This window comes from Prionailurus bengalensis, chromosome D4, assembly GCF_016509475.1.
Source record: "Prionailurus bengalensis isolate Pbe53 chromosome D4, Fcat_Pben_1.1_paternal_pri, whole genome shotgun sequence".
NCBI lineage: Eukaryota > Metazoa > Chordata > Mammalia > Carnivora > Felidae > Prionailurus > Prionailurus bengalensis.
Window position 1 is genome coordinate 3,912,822 of NC_057359.1, and position 16,524 is coordinate 3,929,345.

General features: G+C 58.3%; 2 protein-coding genes and 1 long non-coding RNA gene across 7 annotated transcripts in view; 2 read left to right on the forward strand and 1 right to left on the reverse strand.

Moving 5' to 3' along the window:
* Positions 1-4,166, forward strand: part of SYK (spleen associated tyrosine kinase) — an 83,433-nt gene extending 79,267 nt beyond the window's left edge. For both annotated transcript variants that reach the window (XM_043567037.1, XM_043567038.1), the window contains one exon: positions 2,319-4,166. In XM_043567037.1, coding sequence (XP_043422972.1) covers positions 2,319-2,391 — 73 coding nt within the window. In that variant the 3' untranslated portion in view covers positions 2,392-4,166. The remainder of the gene's footprint in view (positions 1-2,318) is intronic.
* LOC122475248 lies at positions 1,400-2,087 on the forward strand. Its single transcript, XR_006295128.1, has 2 exons — positions 1,400-1,746; positions 1,991-2,087. It is a non-coding gene; the product is annotated as an uncharacterized LOC122475248 (long non-coding RNA).
* Positions 4,167-10,868: 6,702 nt separating the features above from the next.
* The window catches only part of AUH (AU RNA binding methylglutaconyl-CoA hydratase), a 353,212-nt gene continuing 347,556 nt past the window's right edge, over positions 10,869-16,524 (reverse strand). For 2 of the 4 annotated variants that reach the window (XM_043567031.1, XM_043567032.1), the window contains 2 exons: positions 12,001-12,082; positions 10,869-11,074 (listed from right to left, as the gene is read on the reverse strand). In XM_043567031.1, the coding sequence (XP_043422966.1) occupies positions 10,905-11,074; positions 12,001-12,082 (252 nt within the window). In that variant the 3' untranslated portion in view covers positions 10,869-10,904. The remainder of the gene's footprint in view (positions 11,075-12,000; positions 12,083-16,524) is intronic. The other 2 variants (XM_043567028.1, XM_043567029.1) reach the window with 1 other exon arrangement.

The following is a 16,524-nucleotide window of genomic DNA, read 5'->3' on the forward strand; positions in this document are numbered from 1 at the left end:
CCTTCACCAGTGTGGCTGATAGACTTGTAGATAGATAGATAGATAGACAGATAGATAGATAGATAGATGATAGATACATAGATGATATATGGATAGATACATACATATATGCATACATACGTGATAGAAAGATCTAGATGGATGGATGGATGTTGGAGGGATGGACAGATTGATGATGGACAAGGATGACTGATAGAAAATGAGTCAATCAGTACATGACAGATGGATAGAGATGGGTAGGTAGAGAGGACACTTGTATATATTTGTACACGCTTGGACACTTATCACTGACACACCTATGACCCCCCTCCACGTACACACCGGCTGACACCTTCCGGGGTGGTTACTACTCTGGGCCAGGGGGAGCACGGGCTGTCGCGAGGCAGACAAGCCACAAATCCACCCCATGTGAGCATGTGGTTGCGTATTTGATAGGTGCCGTGCGGCCCCCGTGGGAGGTTGTGGGACCATCTTTCTGCTAGAGATCCACCGTGGCCTCTGTTAGGGAGTGGAGTTCTGGACGGCAGGATGAGGGGCAGGGGCGCAGGCCACGAGGAAAGAGGGGCCCCCGGCACGAGGGCCCGAGTACAGAAAGCACCCCGAGGCCTGGGGAAGCAGATGCGGGCAGGCGGGGACAGACGGGAAGCTGGCACACGTACAGGATGCTTGGCCACACTCGCTGAAGCCCCACATCATCCTTACTCCTTGGGGCGGCCTCTCCCACAGTGTAGAGGAGAGATCTACAGCCCGAGCAGGTGTCTGCGAAGGGCCAGCCTGTAGCCCTGCATCGCTTCCTTCGCTTGGTGCCCGGCTGCTGGGTGGATGAAACCCCCAGAGAAAGATTCAAAGGGGGCTCTGTGCATCTGGGCCCCCATACTTGCAGCGGAATGTTCTGTTTTGCAAAGGTGATGAGGTTGTGCTCTTAGACCGTAGGAGGAGGGAGGCTGTCTGTCCGTCTAGACACAGGTCTCACACATGCTCCTGCACCCAGGCTTGGCCACCACCCCATCTTGAACACAGCCTGGTGGCCAGAGGCATGACCCCCACCATGAAGCCCGAGATGGCCTGTGTCCCCAGCCATGACCACAGACTGCTGATAAGTCCCAGCAGGTCATTATGGTTTTTCCTGGCTCTTAAAAGCTGCAAGCGAAACCATTTATGTTGATGCCGTTTGACAAAACCCGTTTCGGTTCTGTAGAAACCGCTCTCCCTACAGTGGAGAGTGATTCTGGGTCCCCGTGAGCCTGCCCCCCGGCCCCTGTCGGACCTGGAGCAAGTGACAGTTTCAATGTGGACACTTCACCCCGTTTAACCTCAAGCTCTGTTTCCCTTACCGGGCAAACTTACCCGCTGGCATTATAGCCAAAAATCTTGCGATACAAGCAAAATCAGTTCCACAGCGGGATAGATTCTCAAGAGTTTTGAGAACTACTTGCTTCCGGCTGATCCTGTCATATTGGAGAAAGCGGAGGCGTCTCTACACGTTTGTCATATTGGAGAAAGCAGAGGAGAAGTTACAAATGGTTAGCTCGTCGTTTACTGAGGTCATTTCCCACCCTCAGCAGTGACAGAGAAGTTCGCCTTGTGGGTTTGTGACCGTCAGTGCCCGCGTCTTTGGCTTTGAGTTTAATATGAACCCATATCATCCCATGGTCCCAGAAAGCCCAGAGCCATCCGATGGGGGCAGGGGGAGAGCTTAAATTGTGTCCATTTTTAGCAAGATTATGAGTCCAACTTGAAATATAGGTCTTCAGGGGCGCCTGCGTGGCGCAGTCGGTTGAGCGTCCGACTTCGGCCAGGTCACGATCTCGCGGTCTGTGAGTTCGAGCCCCGCATCAGGCTCTGGGCTGATGGCTCAGAGCCTGGAGCCTGTTTCCGATGCTGTGTCTCCCTCTCTCTCTGCCCCTCCCCCGTTCATGCTCTGTCTCTCTCTGTCCCCCCAAAAAATAAATAAACGTTGAAAAAAAAATTAAAAACAAAAGAAATATAGGTCTTCAGCCCATTGACCCACTAAGTATTCTTAGGCACGTCCTATTTTGCTGGATCACAGGTCTCTGAACTGGGGGCGAAAGATCTCGGCTCCCCGTGCAAAACGTCTCCAACTTGAAGGCGGACACGAGTCACCTGGGGATCGGGTCCTGCAGGCCACGTGGGCCTGACTGTATTCCGCCAGGGGCTCCTGGCCCCCGGGCACGGGGAGCAGGGACGCGCAGGCTCTGGAGGAACCAGCAGGGGGCGCAGCCACCTCCGCTCCACCTGCCGGAGGGGCTTTCGCCACAGCGCGTGGACGGACAGTAATGGGCGTCTTCCCTTTCCAGGGTGGAGAGCAGGCCCGGATTCGCAGCCGTGGAACTGCGTCTACGCAATTATTACTACGACGTGGTCAACTAACGGCCCCACGCCCTCCGTGGCCGCCTTGGGAGCAGACGAGGGGTCACGGCAAAGCCAGCCCAGTGCGTGGCTTTCGAGAGTTTCCACCTGCGTCTGCTGCCAGGGGAGCCGGCCTCGTGTGGAGCACGCCTGTGACCGTTGTCCCCAAAGCCTGTCCCAGAACACACCCTCCACAAAGCAGCCCCTCCCGGGAGAGCCCGGCCAGAAGGACAGCGGGGTCAGAGGGCCCGGGGAAGGATCCCTTTGTGTTTCTTGTCTGCGCGGTGTGATTTCGTGGCAGGTTCCGTTCAGGATCTGTTTCTGCATCGGAAGATCTGGCAGCCTGGAGGCGTCCCGTGTGCCGTTCTCCGCGGCCAGGGGTGCGGCTCGCCTTGCCGTCTGCGGTGGAGGGGAGGGGAGCAGAGGGGAGCTGGCTGCCTCCAGAACTTGGCTCCGACCGGTCGAAGGATGCAAGGAGCCCTGCCACCGAAAAGCTGCCCTGGTGACACAAGTCCTTTGAGGCTGAAAAAACAAAATCCAAGCATGTAGCCAGTTAAAGGGGATAAAAAGTTTGCAGACGGCATTTGCTCTGTGTGATCTCAGACGGAAGACGCACACCTGCGTGGACAAGGGGGCTCTCGGCACGGACCGGCTTGGCTTCCTTTCCCCTGAAACAGCCTCTCTCCCGCATACTCTCCCAAGACCGTGCTTTCAGGGGGCTAGTAAATAAAAGTCGTGCAGGCGGTGGAGGGCCGTGATGTCTGTCACCGTGGGCCTGAGCGAGGACAGACAGCAGGACGCCACGGGTCCTCATCTCCTGAGTGAGGTCCGAGCTCCCCTCCGCCAGAGAGAGGGTGTCGCCAGAGTTCCCCAGCCCTTTCTGTGTTCACAGCAGGGGGGACAAGCTGGTGGCCAAGGCCCTCTAAACGCGAGCCTCCTAAGAGTGTGTTAATTCCTAATAAAGCCGCAGACCCTGACCCTCACCGCAAGTATGCCTGAGTGTGACTTTGGGTTGAAGGTGCGAGACGAGGAATTCTCTGCTAGTTCCCTAGGCGTAGTGAACCCCCGAGCAGGGCTTGGGCTTACACGAGTCACTGGCCCACATGTACCAGTAAAGTTAGGATTAGCTGTCATGGGCTGGATGACGCGGGGTGACATCTGGACCAGAGGCCCCGGCGCTGAGCTGTGGGTACCCTTCTGGTGCCGGAGCGTGTCTGTCGCGGGGCCGCACGTGAAAGGCTCGGTGACGTGAGCTAAGTCTGGAGGGGAAGGACTACTCACCGCGCGTCTGCCCTGCCACAGGGTCACGCGCACTCCCTGTGCCTTTACCTGGGGGCCCTTGTTTAGCGGGAACAGAGGGGCCTCACGGAGGGAGGACAGACAGCCTGTTCTGGCCAGAACCATTTGTCTGCTGACGCCGTGGACACCGCGTTCCCCCACGGCGGGACTGAGGTTTCCGGAAACGATTACTCGTTTCTCCTCTGAGCGTGTCCCCACACGGGCTGTCACCAGCCTTGGTGGCGACTTCACTTCGTCCCCTGCCCGGCGGCCGCCGCTCCGTCTGGATCTGCACGTGTGGAGGTGCCTGCTGGGCTCTCGGGCCCCGTCGCCCCGCAGAGCACACTCGACCGGATCATCAGTATTCTTCCTCCATCTCAAGAACTGCTTTTTGTCACTGGACTTTTTAACTGTGATTTTTTTTTTTAATAAAAGTTTTAAATTGGTTTGATGATTCTTTTCGTGGATGTTACTGGAATGTGGTAGGATGCACTCTCAAATAAACTGTTAAACAGCAACTGTGTGTGTGTGTGTGCGCGCGCGTTTTCTCGTGAAGTTCCCAGTTGCGTCCCAGAAGGATGGACACACACAGAATCCTCGGACGGGTCCGTGAGCTTGAGCTGCAGATGCCGGCCAAGGGGGCCCTGGCCAGCCGTGACCGTGCTCGTGGGTTCCACACACGGAGGGCTTGACCCTGACGGAAGAGGGCCTGACCCTGACCCAGAAGTCCTGGTGGCTGCCAAAGCAGCGCTCCGGGGTCGCAAGCTCTGTCTTTGTGAAGATTGCTTAGGGAGCACCGGGGGAGCCGAGGAGGGGATTCCGGAGCCCTCATCTCCCCCTGTTTTCTCCAGGGTGCCACACGCTCACACACTCCCGTACACAAGCATGCACACCACATACACGCCTACACGCTGCTCACATTACATGTGGGCACACTCATATGTGCACGTGCACACCATGTACACACCTACACACAGCTCACATTACATGTGCACGTGCCTCATACGTGCACATGCACACCACGTACGTGTCCACACACCGCTCACATGTACACAGCACATGCCTCCTATGTGCACATGCACGCCTTGTACACGCCTACACACCACTCAAGTGTACACACACACATGCACACCACACACACACCTAGACACCGCTCACTTGCACACACCACATATACACACCCGTGCACCACGTACACACCTACACACTGCTCGCGAGTACATGTGCACACCCCTTGCACACACACACCACATACACGCCTACACGCCGCACACATGTCCACGGGCACACGTGTGCCCACCATATACACGCCTACACACCTCTCACGTGTACATGTGCACACCCCTTGCACATGCATGCATGCCACGTACACACCTGCACACCTCTCACGTGTACACGTGCACACACCTTGCACACATACACCAGATACACGCCTACATGCCGCTCACATGTCCACGGGCACACGTGTACCCAGCATATACACGCCTGCACACCGCTCACGTGTACATGTGCACACCCCTTGCACACGCATGCATGCCACGTACACACCTGCACTCCTCTCACGTGTACACGTGCATACACCTTGCACACACACACCACATACACGCCTACATGCCGCTCACATGTCCACGGGCACACGTGTACCCAGCATATACACGCCTGCACACCGCTCACGTGTACACGTGCACACCCCTTGCACACGCATGCATGCCACGTACACACCTGCACACCTCTCATGTGTACACGTGCACACACCATGCACACACACACCACATACACGCCTACACGCCGCTCACATGTCCACGGGCACACGGGTGCCCACCATATACACGCCTGCACACCGCTCACGTGTACACGCACACACACCGCACACTGAACCGCACCCCACGTGACCCCTTCACCGCCAGTGTGGGGCAGTTGTCCTGCCTCGGGATGCGCCGGCGGCTGTTTTCGTCTCGGCCTCTCCTGGCCACCAGCCTTCCCCCCGGTCCCACTGACGGTCTCCTGCTCCGGCAGGCAGAGGTTCGGGGGCCTGGGTGGGCTGGCCTCACGCTCCCTTGGTGGCCCTGGGAGCGGGACGGCCACGAGAGCGGAAGGACGGACTGCCAAATGGCCCGGGGCCTGCTGCTCCGGAAGCAGTACGTGCCCAAGACGTGGCAACAGAGAACAGACAGCTGGTCCCCGGCACCAACCACGGTGGGGCCTGAAACTCGGATGAGGCTCGCCCGCCCTCCCGCGCCGACACCCGTGAGCGCATAGACGCAGGCCCGTCGGCAGTTGCAGAACCCGTCGCTGCTTCGGGGTCAGCGGGTCCCCCTGAGTCACCGCGCTTCCTCAGGCGACGTGAGCCAGGTGGAGGTGAGGCCCCAGCCCTGCCCCCTCCTGCCCCCCTGCGCGCCCCCAGAGAGGCCGAGGAAGCACCCCCATGGGGCTTCCTGCACCTGTGAGCCTGTGCTGTGCGACCAGAACTTTCCCTGATGGAACAGCTGGGACGCCCGGCTCAGCCCTCCCCGCGTAAGGGGCCCGGGGCCCGGGGCCCGGGGCCCGGTGGCCCACTCAGACTTCGAGGACTTTGCCACAAAGACCTTTTCACACATTCTGGCCGGCTCAGCATTTTCCCGGCTCCTTTGACCACAGACCCACTGTTGTGCTCAGCGTCTGTTAGCAAGACGGGGCCGGTGTTCTTCGCACACGCTGGGAGACTGCACAACGGAGGCATCGCACGGGGACCCTCAGCGCGTGTCCTTGAGCTCAGTTATCCGAGTTATTAGCTGAAGAACCAGCCCCGTCCTGATCTCTAATGTTGGTTGTTTACACACCATGTTGTCTCTCTCTCTCTCTCCACACACACACACACACACACACACACGCAGCCCAGAACACACATAATCAATCACCCCTTTCCAGAAAAGAAAATCTTGATCACCTGGAGGGCCCAGGCCACATAACGTGGTGTTTCGTTACATAGAGCTCTTATTATTTTGGAGTTTTGCAAAACTCGCCCAGAGGGAAAAGCACACTTTTCCGGAGACGCCACCACCCAATCCAGTAAGATCGCCCGGACTCCCAGCACACCCTGCGCCGAGCCCACCCGTCTGTGCTGGTCTCAAGTCCGTCTCACTGGCCGGGGGCTGCTGGTCATCGCCCCCTGGCGGGGCGTCAGCTGAGCAGGTGACGCTCTCTGCCCACATGCCACTCAGCCGGGAAGGTTCCGGGAGCTATTTTTTTAGCTAGGCGTTATTTTACCAAAGCCATGAGTCATAAGACATGATGCCTCTGCAGCCTTTGAGGTCTGGAGATGACTCAGTTTTCCACGACTATCGTTAAACGGTGGGACAGTGAGGGAAAAACACAAATTGTCCGTAAACGACTCTTCTTCGTTCACCACGATAAAGAGCCGGCCGGTGTCTGTATCAGAGGACATCGTGAATTTCCAGAGGCCGTTGAGGATGCCAGAATGTGCCGGAATGCAGTGCTGTAAACACTCCCTGCTTGGGACTAGCTGCTGGGAGTCCTTCCCCTCCTGACGTGGGGCCGAGGGGAGGTGGAAGGGAGGCCACAGCCTCACCGCCAGTGGACACCTGCCCCGGGATGGGCAGGATCACGCCGGGGAGATTCCCCCCGAAGAAAAGCAGTGCCCAGTGAAAGCCTGGGGGGAACACGTAGCCTTTTTAATTGACTTTATTTCTGCCACCAAAACACCTAGACCCGTGTTCGCTCTGGGACTCTCTTCCCTTAAAAGTAAGATACCCCCCGCCCCATTCCATAACAGTCTGCCTCCAGGTCTTTCCTGGGCGCTCTTGTGCACGAGCGGTGGTCTCCCACGGCTGCTTTCTGATGTAGGGTGGGGGAGTCAGTCCATCTGGAGCCCCCACTTCTCTCTATCTCTGTCTGCAAATACGGGGCCCAGAGTCGGCCAGTGGGGCCCGCGTCGTTTTGCAACGTCCCCCCAGGACCGTGCGGGTGCGACTGTGATAAACTGGTATCTTTTTGTTCCTGAGCTTCTTGGGCTCCTAATGCTCCTTTTAGCATGAAAATCACTTTCTGTTATTAACCCACTCGGTCGCTGGTCCCAGGGATGCAGAAGGGGTCTCCCCTCCCGCCCCCCAAGTGAGCCCCCGTCCCGCACAACCCCCAACGTCTGGACCGTCCCTTTTCAGTCTGCGATGAAAGGCCTGCTTCTCCTGACCCCACTCTGGCTCCCGGGACGCTGGCCGGGTGCCCAGCACAGAGGCCCGAGAACAGGGTCCCGTTCTCTGCAGACCTGCCGGCATTTTCTCCGTGGAATTGACGTTTGCAACGACTGTCGGTCCTCCCGCCCCTGAGAAACCAGACCAACCGGCAGAGCGGACTTCACGACAGATATGTTTTCCCTCACGTGGGCCCCTGGGGCCACAGTGGGTCTTAGAAGCAACGCCCCGCACTGCTGGTGGACAGGGAGGGATGCCTCCCCGGCCTGGGCACACAGCGTAGGCCACCGGGTGGCTCTCGGAAGCGTCGCCGGGAGAGAAAGCAGGTAGACACCGCGTCCGTCCATGGCACTCGAGAGTGGCGTTGGACTCCGTGGGTGTTCTCGTCTCCCCTCTCCCCGCTTCTGGCTTTGGGAAAACATCAAGGTCAGCCCTCAAGGGTCAGAAGGGTGAACACCTAAGCGATGATGCCCTACGGCACCTCTGGGCACTGACAGACCAGCGTACAGAGGGCTTCGTGGTAAGAACGTCGAATGAGGCGTGAACGCCTGAGCGTTGTCCGCGCGGGCAAACGTGCGAGCTGGCCTGGGACACTAGTTTGGGACGCAGGGCTCTGTCATAGATACTCCATCGGTACTTTTCACAGGTGGCAAATGCTTTCAGGCGTACCTTCTAGTTTAAGGCTAAAAACAACCAACTTCTGAGACAGCTGTCATCATTAATCTCTCATTTCACAAATGAAAGGCCATGACTCGGAAAAGAGGCTGACTCAGCTTTCTTGATCTAACACCCCTGTTCCTTAGGCCTGACTGCACCATAGAGTTTTTTTAGATGTATATTTACTTATTTTGACAGAAAGCATGAGTCGGGTGGGGGGGGGGCAGAGAGAGAGGGAGAGAGAGAATCCCAAGCAGACTCCGCAACGTCAGTGCAGAGCCCGACGGAGGGGCTCGATCCCACGAATCGTGAGATCACGACCTAGGCTGACATCAAGAGTCAGACGCTTAACCGATGGAGCCACCCACGCACCTCTGCCCTGTAGAGTCTTCAAAGGAGCCTTAAAACTGCAGTGCCCTGCCTCTATTCCCAGAGCTCAGCTCCACCGGTCTGGAAGGGGCCCAGGGCCACGGGCATTGACAGTGTCTCTGGGTGCACCGGGAGGTAGGTCTGTGACTCACCACCCTGTGTGACCCGGGAAACACGGAACCACTGGGGACCTGAGACCAGAAGATGAGGATCAGAGCCAGACCCGAGTTCCAGAAGGTTGGGTTCCTCTGTTCGAGGCCAAGTGGTGTCGACCCAGTGTTCCCAGGATGGCTCATGGGGTGGTCGCCAGCAGAATGCCGTAAGGGGTCCCGGCACGTCCACAGTGGCTCAGTGATAGGCCCAGGATGACGCAGAGGAACACGTGGGATCCAGGCCTTGCTCGGGAGAAGAATCCAGGAGAGCCCAGCCTCGAATGCCACAACCAGAACCTGTGTCCCCAGCTGGCGTGGGGGGGTGCCCAGCAGTGAACAGAGCCCAGGGTAGTTTGCGCCCAAAGCCATTCCCTTACACAGATACCAGGGACGTCCTGGAAACCTCGGATGACTGACTCCCTTGAGCGGGGAACTAAATATCTTTGGAGGCTTTCCCCCGGGCCGGGCCAGATTCAGCCCGCGGGTCTGCAGCTCACACACGCGATGTGCCCAGCCGGCTCGGAGAAAGCACACTTCATCAGGACCACCATTGCCGCCTCCGGCCGAGGCGCGCACGGAGCCAAAGCGGGGCCCGGCGTGTCACGAGATGCAAAACGTGCGACGCCACCGGCAGACGGTCCTGACTGTGGGATGGCTACAGGTTTGGCTCAAGAAAACGGCGATTCTGGCAAATTCCATTCTGTGGGATTTCCGTCGACAAGGAAAAGCCACAGCAGCGCGCACCTCTGATTGCGTAACCTTTGCTGTGCAGGCGCGTGGCCGCCAGGGGGACCCTCCTCCAGACGGGTGGTCTCCCCGCTCCCCCACGACGCAGCTTCCATGGGCCCGCGCCCGCTCTGTTCCTCCTGCACATCCGCATCCCCAGAGCTGGCACAAGGGGACACTCCACCTTCTGTCTATCATCAGTCACCTGTCCATCATTTCTATCCATCTATCCATCATCTATTATCTGTCTCATGTATCACCAGTCATCTATTCATCTAGCCATCTATCATCTACTATCTATATATCTATCATTTATTTATTATTATCTATGTATCCATCATCTATCTATCTATCTATCTATCTATCATCTCCCGCCACCTTCCCATCTCAAGCCGGACGCTCAGTAAAGTGGGTGGTGGTCCAGCTGGAGGGAGCTGAAGAATGCTCTGGAGACACAGGAGGCCAGGTAGACGCATCCCCGGGGCTGTCCACAGCCCCAGCACAGCTTTCCTTCCCAGAATCTTAGCAGTCCTCCCCGGGGAATGCGGAGGGAAGGAGACAGCCGTCTTGAGAGACCGCAGATATGGTCTCTTCCTTTGGGGCATTTTATGTAAACAACGTGACTGTGTTGTTAGATCCTCTTCCAGGATCTTGGGGGAGCCCATTCGAACCCTGGGCACTGAGGACTATACTTGCTAGCTTTCTGGTGAATCGTCTCTGCCAACGGCCAATAGGATAGCAAGAACCTGAGTAGAGAGAGAGAGAGAGGGAGAGAGAGAGGGGCCAGGAGGAGCCAGGAGGGGGAAGGCAGAGGAGAAGGGTAGACTTGGATGGAGGTCGTGTGAGCAGAGGCGAACGGGAAGTGCCCCAAAAGAGGAGCTTCATGGCCTAAGCTGGGACTCCTGCAAGAGGCCGGGATGGTCCCGATGGACACAGGGTTGTGCCTGTCTGGCTATTGCCGCCCTGCTGGGCCCTGCTGGGCCCTGCCGGCCCCAGAGCCCCTGCGGGGACACTGCTGGGCACCTTCCTTTGTCCAGTCCCGACACACACGCTCCCTCGGTGACAGACACCTGCTCCTAGACTCCCCCTCTGGGTCAGCATCCCGGAAAACCACCTGCCTGGAGGTCCTTTCCAAAGAACCCGGTGCACAGGGAGCCTTCACTCAGGTGTGTCCCATGTCGTGGTGAGTGTGCACAGCAGCAGGGCAGAAGCCACTTGCATTTGGATCCTGAGAGCTGTTGCCCGGTTGTACCCAGGACACCACCATTGGCCACTGAGGGGGTCTGATCTGTCCCCTCCTGCTCTTTCCCACGCTTGGGAGCTTCCAGAAGCCTGAGCAAACAGAAGAAAGGACACTGTCCCTACAGAGCCCCCGAGTCTGGAAGGTTCAGGGTCAGGGTCAGGGTCAAGTGTGGGGGGACAGCATCCCACCCACACCACAAAGGATGCCGCCCACCCCTGTGTCCCAGTGTCCCGCTCAGGGTCGGCTCAGGCACAGTGCTGTGTGATGGGACATTTGCCGGCCCAGGACCCCCCCCCCCCCCGCCAGCAAGTATAGTCCCCCCTCTGCCACTCTGTGCCACCCAAGTCTTCCTGGATTACCCACATGTGCCTCGGGGCTGGCACAGGCCGGGGTTGCCGGCCACCGCACATGCCCCCCGGGGGTGTGCGGGGCCCTGGCAGGTCACAGCACGGGCAGCACGTGCCTGTATGTTCTGCCCCTCTGCGCCCTTCACCCCTCCACGGTGGCCTCTCGGCTCAGAAATGCTCGTCTTTGACGAATATTCGAACTCAGAAAATCTCCGATTCAGCGTGTGTGTAAACAGATCACTTTTACCAGGAGCTGTTGCTCGAAGAGTCTGGCGGGGCACGTCGGTCCCGCCCCCCAGGACGCCCCAGGCCCCGTGCTTCCAGGACTGAGTGCTGCGGGCCCTCTAAGGCGCTGACCTTCTGGCGTCTGGGTTTAACAACCTAGGCACCCCTCTCACAGTCTGCGGCCCTCCCTCGGGGACCCGGGGACAGCAGGCGCCGCTGAGAGTGGAGGCCGGTGCCACCCGGACAAGGAGGGGGCTCTGCTAGAATCCAGGGTGCGTCCCCTGCTTCTCCAGGTCTGCCCCACACCACGGGCTTTTAGCGGCAGGACCAGCTGTCCACGTGGAGACACGGAGCCCCCACCGGGCAGAGGGGAGGCCCGCATGGGAGCCAGGCCCCGGGTGCGAACGCGCCCAGACGGTGATGCCTAACCTTGCTGCGCTTACCTGGGGGTGGTCGGCACGGGCCGTCAAGGTGGGAGCGGACAGGAGAAGGCCCTGGAAGGTGTTTCCTGAGGTCCCCGCCCACCTGGAAGAAGGAACAATGGCAGGTCAGACAGTCAGCTCCTCCGGCCATGTCCCCACACGCCACGGCTCCCTGGCGGTCATCACCGTCTCTCAACAGGGTCTGTCCAGCCAGGTCTGTGGGGCAATCGTGTCCCACGCAGGTGGCATGTTCTGGCTTTGCTCTCTGGCCCTGCAAGGCCCCCCAAAACCCTAGGTCATTAGTTCTAACCCTAACATGCAGGCCCCTGATATCAGCCGGCTCCTCCCAGGGGGATATGGCCCAAAGGCGCTGGAGGTCAAAGGCCAGTGTGACCCTACCCTGGGAGGGCTGACAGGTAGGTTTAATGTGGGGATTTTCCATCCTGGGATTCAGTCCTCCGTGTGTGAGAGAGAGAGAGAGAGAGAGGCAGAGACAGAGACAGAGACAGAGAGGCAGAGGACTACAGAAGAGAGAAGAAAAAACCAGCAGGAAGTTTCTGGAGCCCAGAGAGGGCCCAGAAGCATCTCTGCAGGAGTGTCGCAGGTGGTGCCTGGCTGGAGTGAGGGCGAGTCCCACCCTGGAGGGAGGGCCGGACGTGGAAATGGGAGCCCACGGCCTGCCCGTGGCTTGTGGAGCGGGTTCCCACGCCCCCCCCCCCCCACCCAGGGCGCTCATTTCTTGGGGGAGCCCTTTCAGAAATGGCCTGACCACGGGCTCGCTGTGTCCCTCCCCGAGCGCCCACCAGGGGGCAGTCTGCGCCCAGGCAGGAGCTCGCCAGGCCCGGCCACGCATCTAGGTTCTGCCTATTTTCACAGGCGCATGAGAGCCGCCAACTGGACGCGCTACTGGAAATCACATCTCGACAGGTGTAAAAAGATGTAGTCAGTGATTTATTTTCAAAGGAAGTGGCTGGCAGCTGGCGACTCTATTCGGGGAAGCGATTTCTAATCCGCGCCATGAGGTGCTGGCCGGTCAAGGGAATGGGAAAGGTTTCTTCATGTCCTCCTGTTACAGTCTGCCTGGCACGCGTTCGCTCCCACCAGCCTGACCTTGAAGCGTGCTCACTTGTCGTGGGGAGCCGCGTGTTTGAGCTGGAAGGGCCCCTCAGGAATCATACTGCAAGGCCCGCTCCTGCCTTCTCTGGATTCCCGGACAAGAAGCGAAGTCAAGGTTGATCCAGCCCCGACACACCCAGGGAAACATGCGAGAAAGGTCAAGGTTGCTGAAATCTATGGTTTTTTTTTTTTTTCCCTCCAGCTGACAAGTCACGGACGCACCGCTTGGAGGGAGGCGCGCAGACCCCAAATGTGTTTTGTCGGCACCTCTGCCTGCTGCCGGGCACACCACCGGGGTGTGTTCCAAGCCACCCACTCAAGAGCCGAGTTCCAACCCTCATGCTTCCCAGCAAAGTCCCCGTCCACGCACGGGGAGGTTCGGTGCAGGACTTTAGCTCGTGTCCTGGATAGTGCCTCCCACCTCACCATAGTTTCTGCAGCATGAGGGATAGCAGTTAGAGCTCCTGTGTCCGGCCGAGGCAGGTGGAGAGGAAGGGCAGGCCTTGTTCTTTTAATGTTTATTATTTATTTTTGAGAGAGAGAGAGAGAGCGCGCGCACAAGTAGGGGAGGGGCAGAGAGAGAGAGAGAGGAAGGCACAAAATCCAAAGCAGGCTCCAGGCTCTGAGCCGTCAGCACACAGCCCGACACGGGGCTCGAACCCACGAACAGTGAGATCGTGACGTGAGCCGAAGTCGGACGCTGAACCGACTGAGCCCCCCAGGCGCCCCAGAAAGGGCAGACTTTTAAGGCAGACCTGGTTCACCTGCTCCCACAAGGGCAGAACAGCCTTCATGGAGTGGGTGATCAATGCACATTCGTTTCTGTTTCTAAATGACCAGACTCGGAGACTTCATTGTGCACGTCGAGCCTCTGGTCCAAGAACAAGTCCGCCCACCCACGAGACATGAGCAAAACTCGCTCCACCAGAGCGAGTCGTCCTTTGCGACCTCCTTCACCACGTGGGTGGTTCCAGGCATTTGAAAGTTAGAATCGAAGACCACCATGTGGCTTTCCATTTTGCACACAGACATCGACCCTTCAGAGTCAATGTGTTAGACTCTGTGTTAGAGTTAGCAAGGCTTGTGTTAGAAAGGATTGCTTTCCCCTTATGAGGTCACTTTTCCTTTCCTCCTGACTGAAAGTCTAGGGGCACTCCCTACACTTGGGTTTCTCCAGGAGTCCAAGAGTCCGAGAGCTGTGAGCAGGCGGGTGAGGGACTCACCTCTGCCAGTGGTGGTTTCCCGCTCCGCCTCCATTGACCTGGCAGGGGGGATCAGCTCTGTGTGCCTTAGCAGCGGGACACTCCCATCCTGTCTCCCAGCTGTCACCTGCACCTGCCAGAACATCCCTGCCTCGGCCACTTGCTCACGTCAGTATTTCCAGACCGGTTCTGCTCAGCGGACAAGCCAATGTCCCGTGGCTGCGTACTCACGGAGACCTCTGTAGATCATAGTCCCCTACTGGAGATCCAGAAAGCATACTCAAATTGCACAGAATTCCTGCAATGTAGAAACCCGTTCACGGTCCCGTCACCCCACGTGTCCCTGGGGTCTTTGGCGTGGAGCCATCCTGCATGCCCGCCCAGTGAAGACGCCCATCTGCCCGCCCTGGCTCCCTCCCTGGCTGTGCTCCCCCAGCCCGAGAAGCCAGCCCACCAGAGCCTCCCCGCCTTCCACTGCTGCTGTCCAGTCCTTGAAATTCCCTCGGCTCCGCAGGTCCTGGACGGTGATGTGCCATCCAAGCTGAGGTGCATGTGTGGTGGACGTCAGGCTGTACATCCTACGAGGGTGGGAGTCGTGTTCTGTCCCCTCCCTGGACACATGCAGGGAGCAGGTGCCGCGTGAGCATCGTGCGCGGGCACCTAGCAGCCAGCCAGCTCTCCCCTGCCCGCTGGGTGCCCCGACTCCGTGACTGGGTGCCCCGGCTCCGTTGCCGTGTGCCCCTCCTTCTGGATGGCGAGGCCGGCTTTGCTCCTCAGCGTCTGCGTGAGGGCATCCAGGGGAGAAGCCGACAGCAGCGTCCGGACTCCCTGGGTCCTTCACCAACTCCTCATGTTGGCCAAAGCAAGTTGCGTACTTCTGTAGTTGATGAGCCAGAGGAAAGTTCCCGTTGCTGTGTGTGTCTGCTTGTCTGTGTGTGTTTGTGTCTGTCTGTGCCTGTGTATCTACAGATGTATGTCTGAATACGTGTGTGCGCGTAGGTGCTGTCCCCCTGCGTGCGAATCCGGGGCACCCAGAGCTGTCCTGGCCTTCCTCTAACACGGGGAAACCTGGTGTCCCAGGGCAGCCCGAGTGTCCTCCAGTCCCGGCTGCGTCCGTCACAGCCCGCCACCCTGTACCCCTCCATCCTCCTGGTTCCTGCTGAGCCGTGGCATCCAGGCACTGGAGCAGTGGGATGCTATGTCCCAGCGTGTCCCCAGGCTGGGCACACGACCGGCAGCCCTACCGGACGGACGGTCCTGCACGCACGTCCCAGGAGCCTGGCCTGGCTCCAGAGCCGGCCCTGCCCCGCCGGTTCTGTAAGGAGACGCCCCCGGGCGGGGGGAGGATTTCACAACCAGCCGCCCACACCCAAGCCCTGCAGGCCCCCCCCCCGCACCCACACCCAAAGCGCTCAGCGCTCCTGACCACGGTCAGTGACAGGACGCTTACCCCGCTCGGCCAACACGTCCATTTCTTGTAAACGGACTCTTGTCTCTCTCTGGAAACCTCAGCAAGCCCTCTTTACCTTTGAAATTCCAAAGCAAGGATGTTAAAATGCCTGCTGCTAGGAATTTGCCAGGCGTTCCTCGCCTACAGGACCCCGTGCAACGTGAAATGTGCGACCCTTGTTAGACAGCCGGGCGACAGCGTGCTCAACGCTTCCAAAGTCGAACACGTGCCTTCACAGTCCTCCCTGACCTGTCGTGGCGTGCTCGTGATTTCATGCCATTCCCGGCAAAGAAAAACTAAAATTTTAGATTACTGGCGTGAGTTTTCGCTTTCACCTCTATGGCTGCGAGGCCAGCCCTGCAGAGAACGGAGAACATTCTCACAATGCTCTTCTCTTCCCTAATTGGCTATATCCCCCGAGACTCTTTCTCGTCTCCAGGAATCTTGGCAAATATGAGCCGAGATGGGAGCTCTCCCCCGGGGGGCCACTTTTGTCTTCGATTTTCGTTTCTTTGTCCTTGTGAGCGCCTGATCCGTTCGCGAATTCACTCTCTTGTCGCGTCTGTTTTCGTATGGAGCCTCTTGACTGCTAATGGTTGTTTGACAAAGTTCAAAGTCCTCTGGTTATTTTTCTATTTTCTATTATTAAAGCCTTTCCTGCTTTAAGGATAGTTTATATCCTCCAACCCCCTTGAGAACATTCGTGATAACCCACCCGAAGACTTTACTCTGCCGTATGGGCTTTTCCACGGGGTTGAATTCGATCACCACTTATTC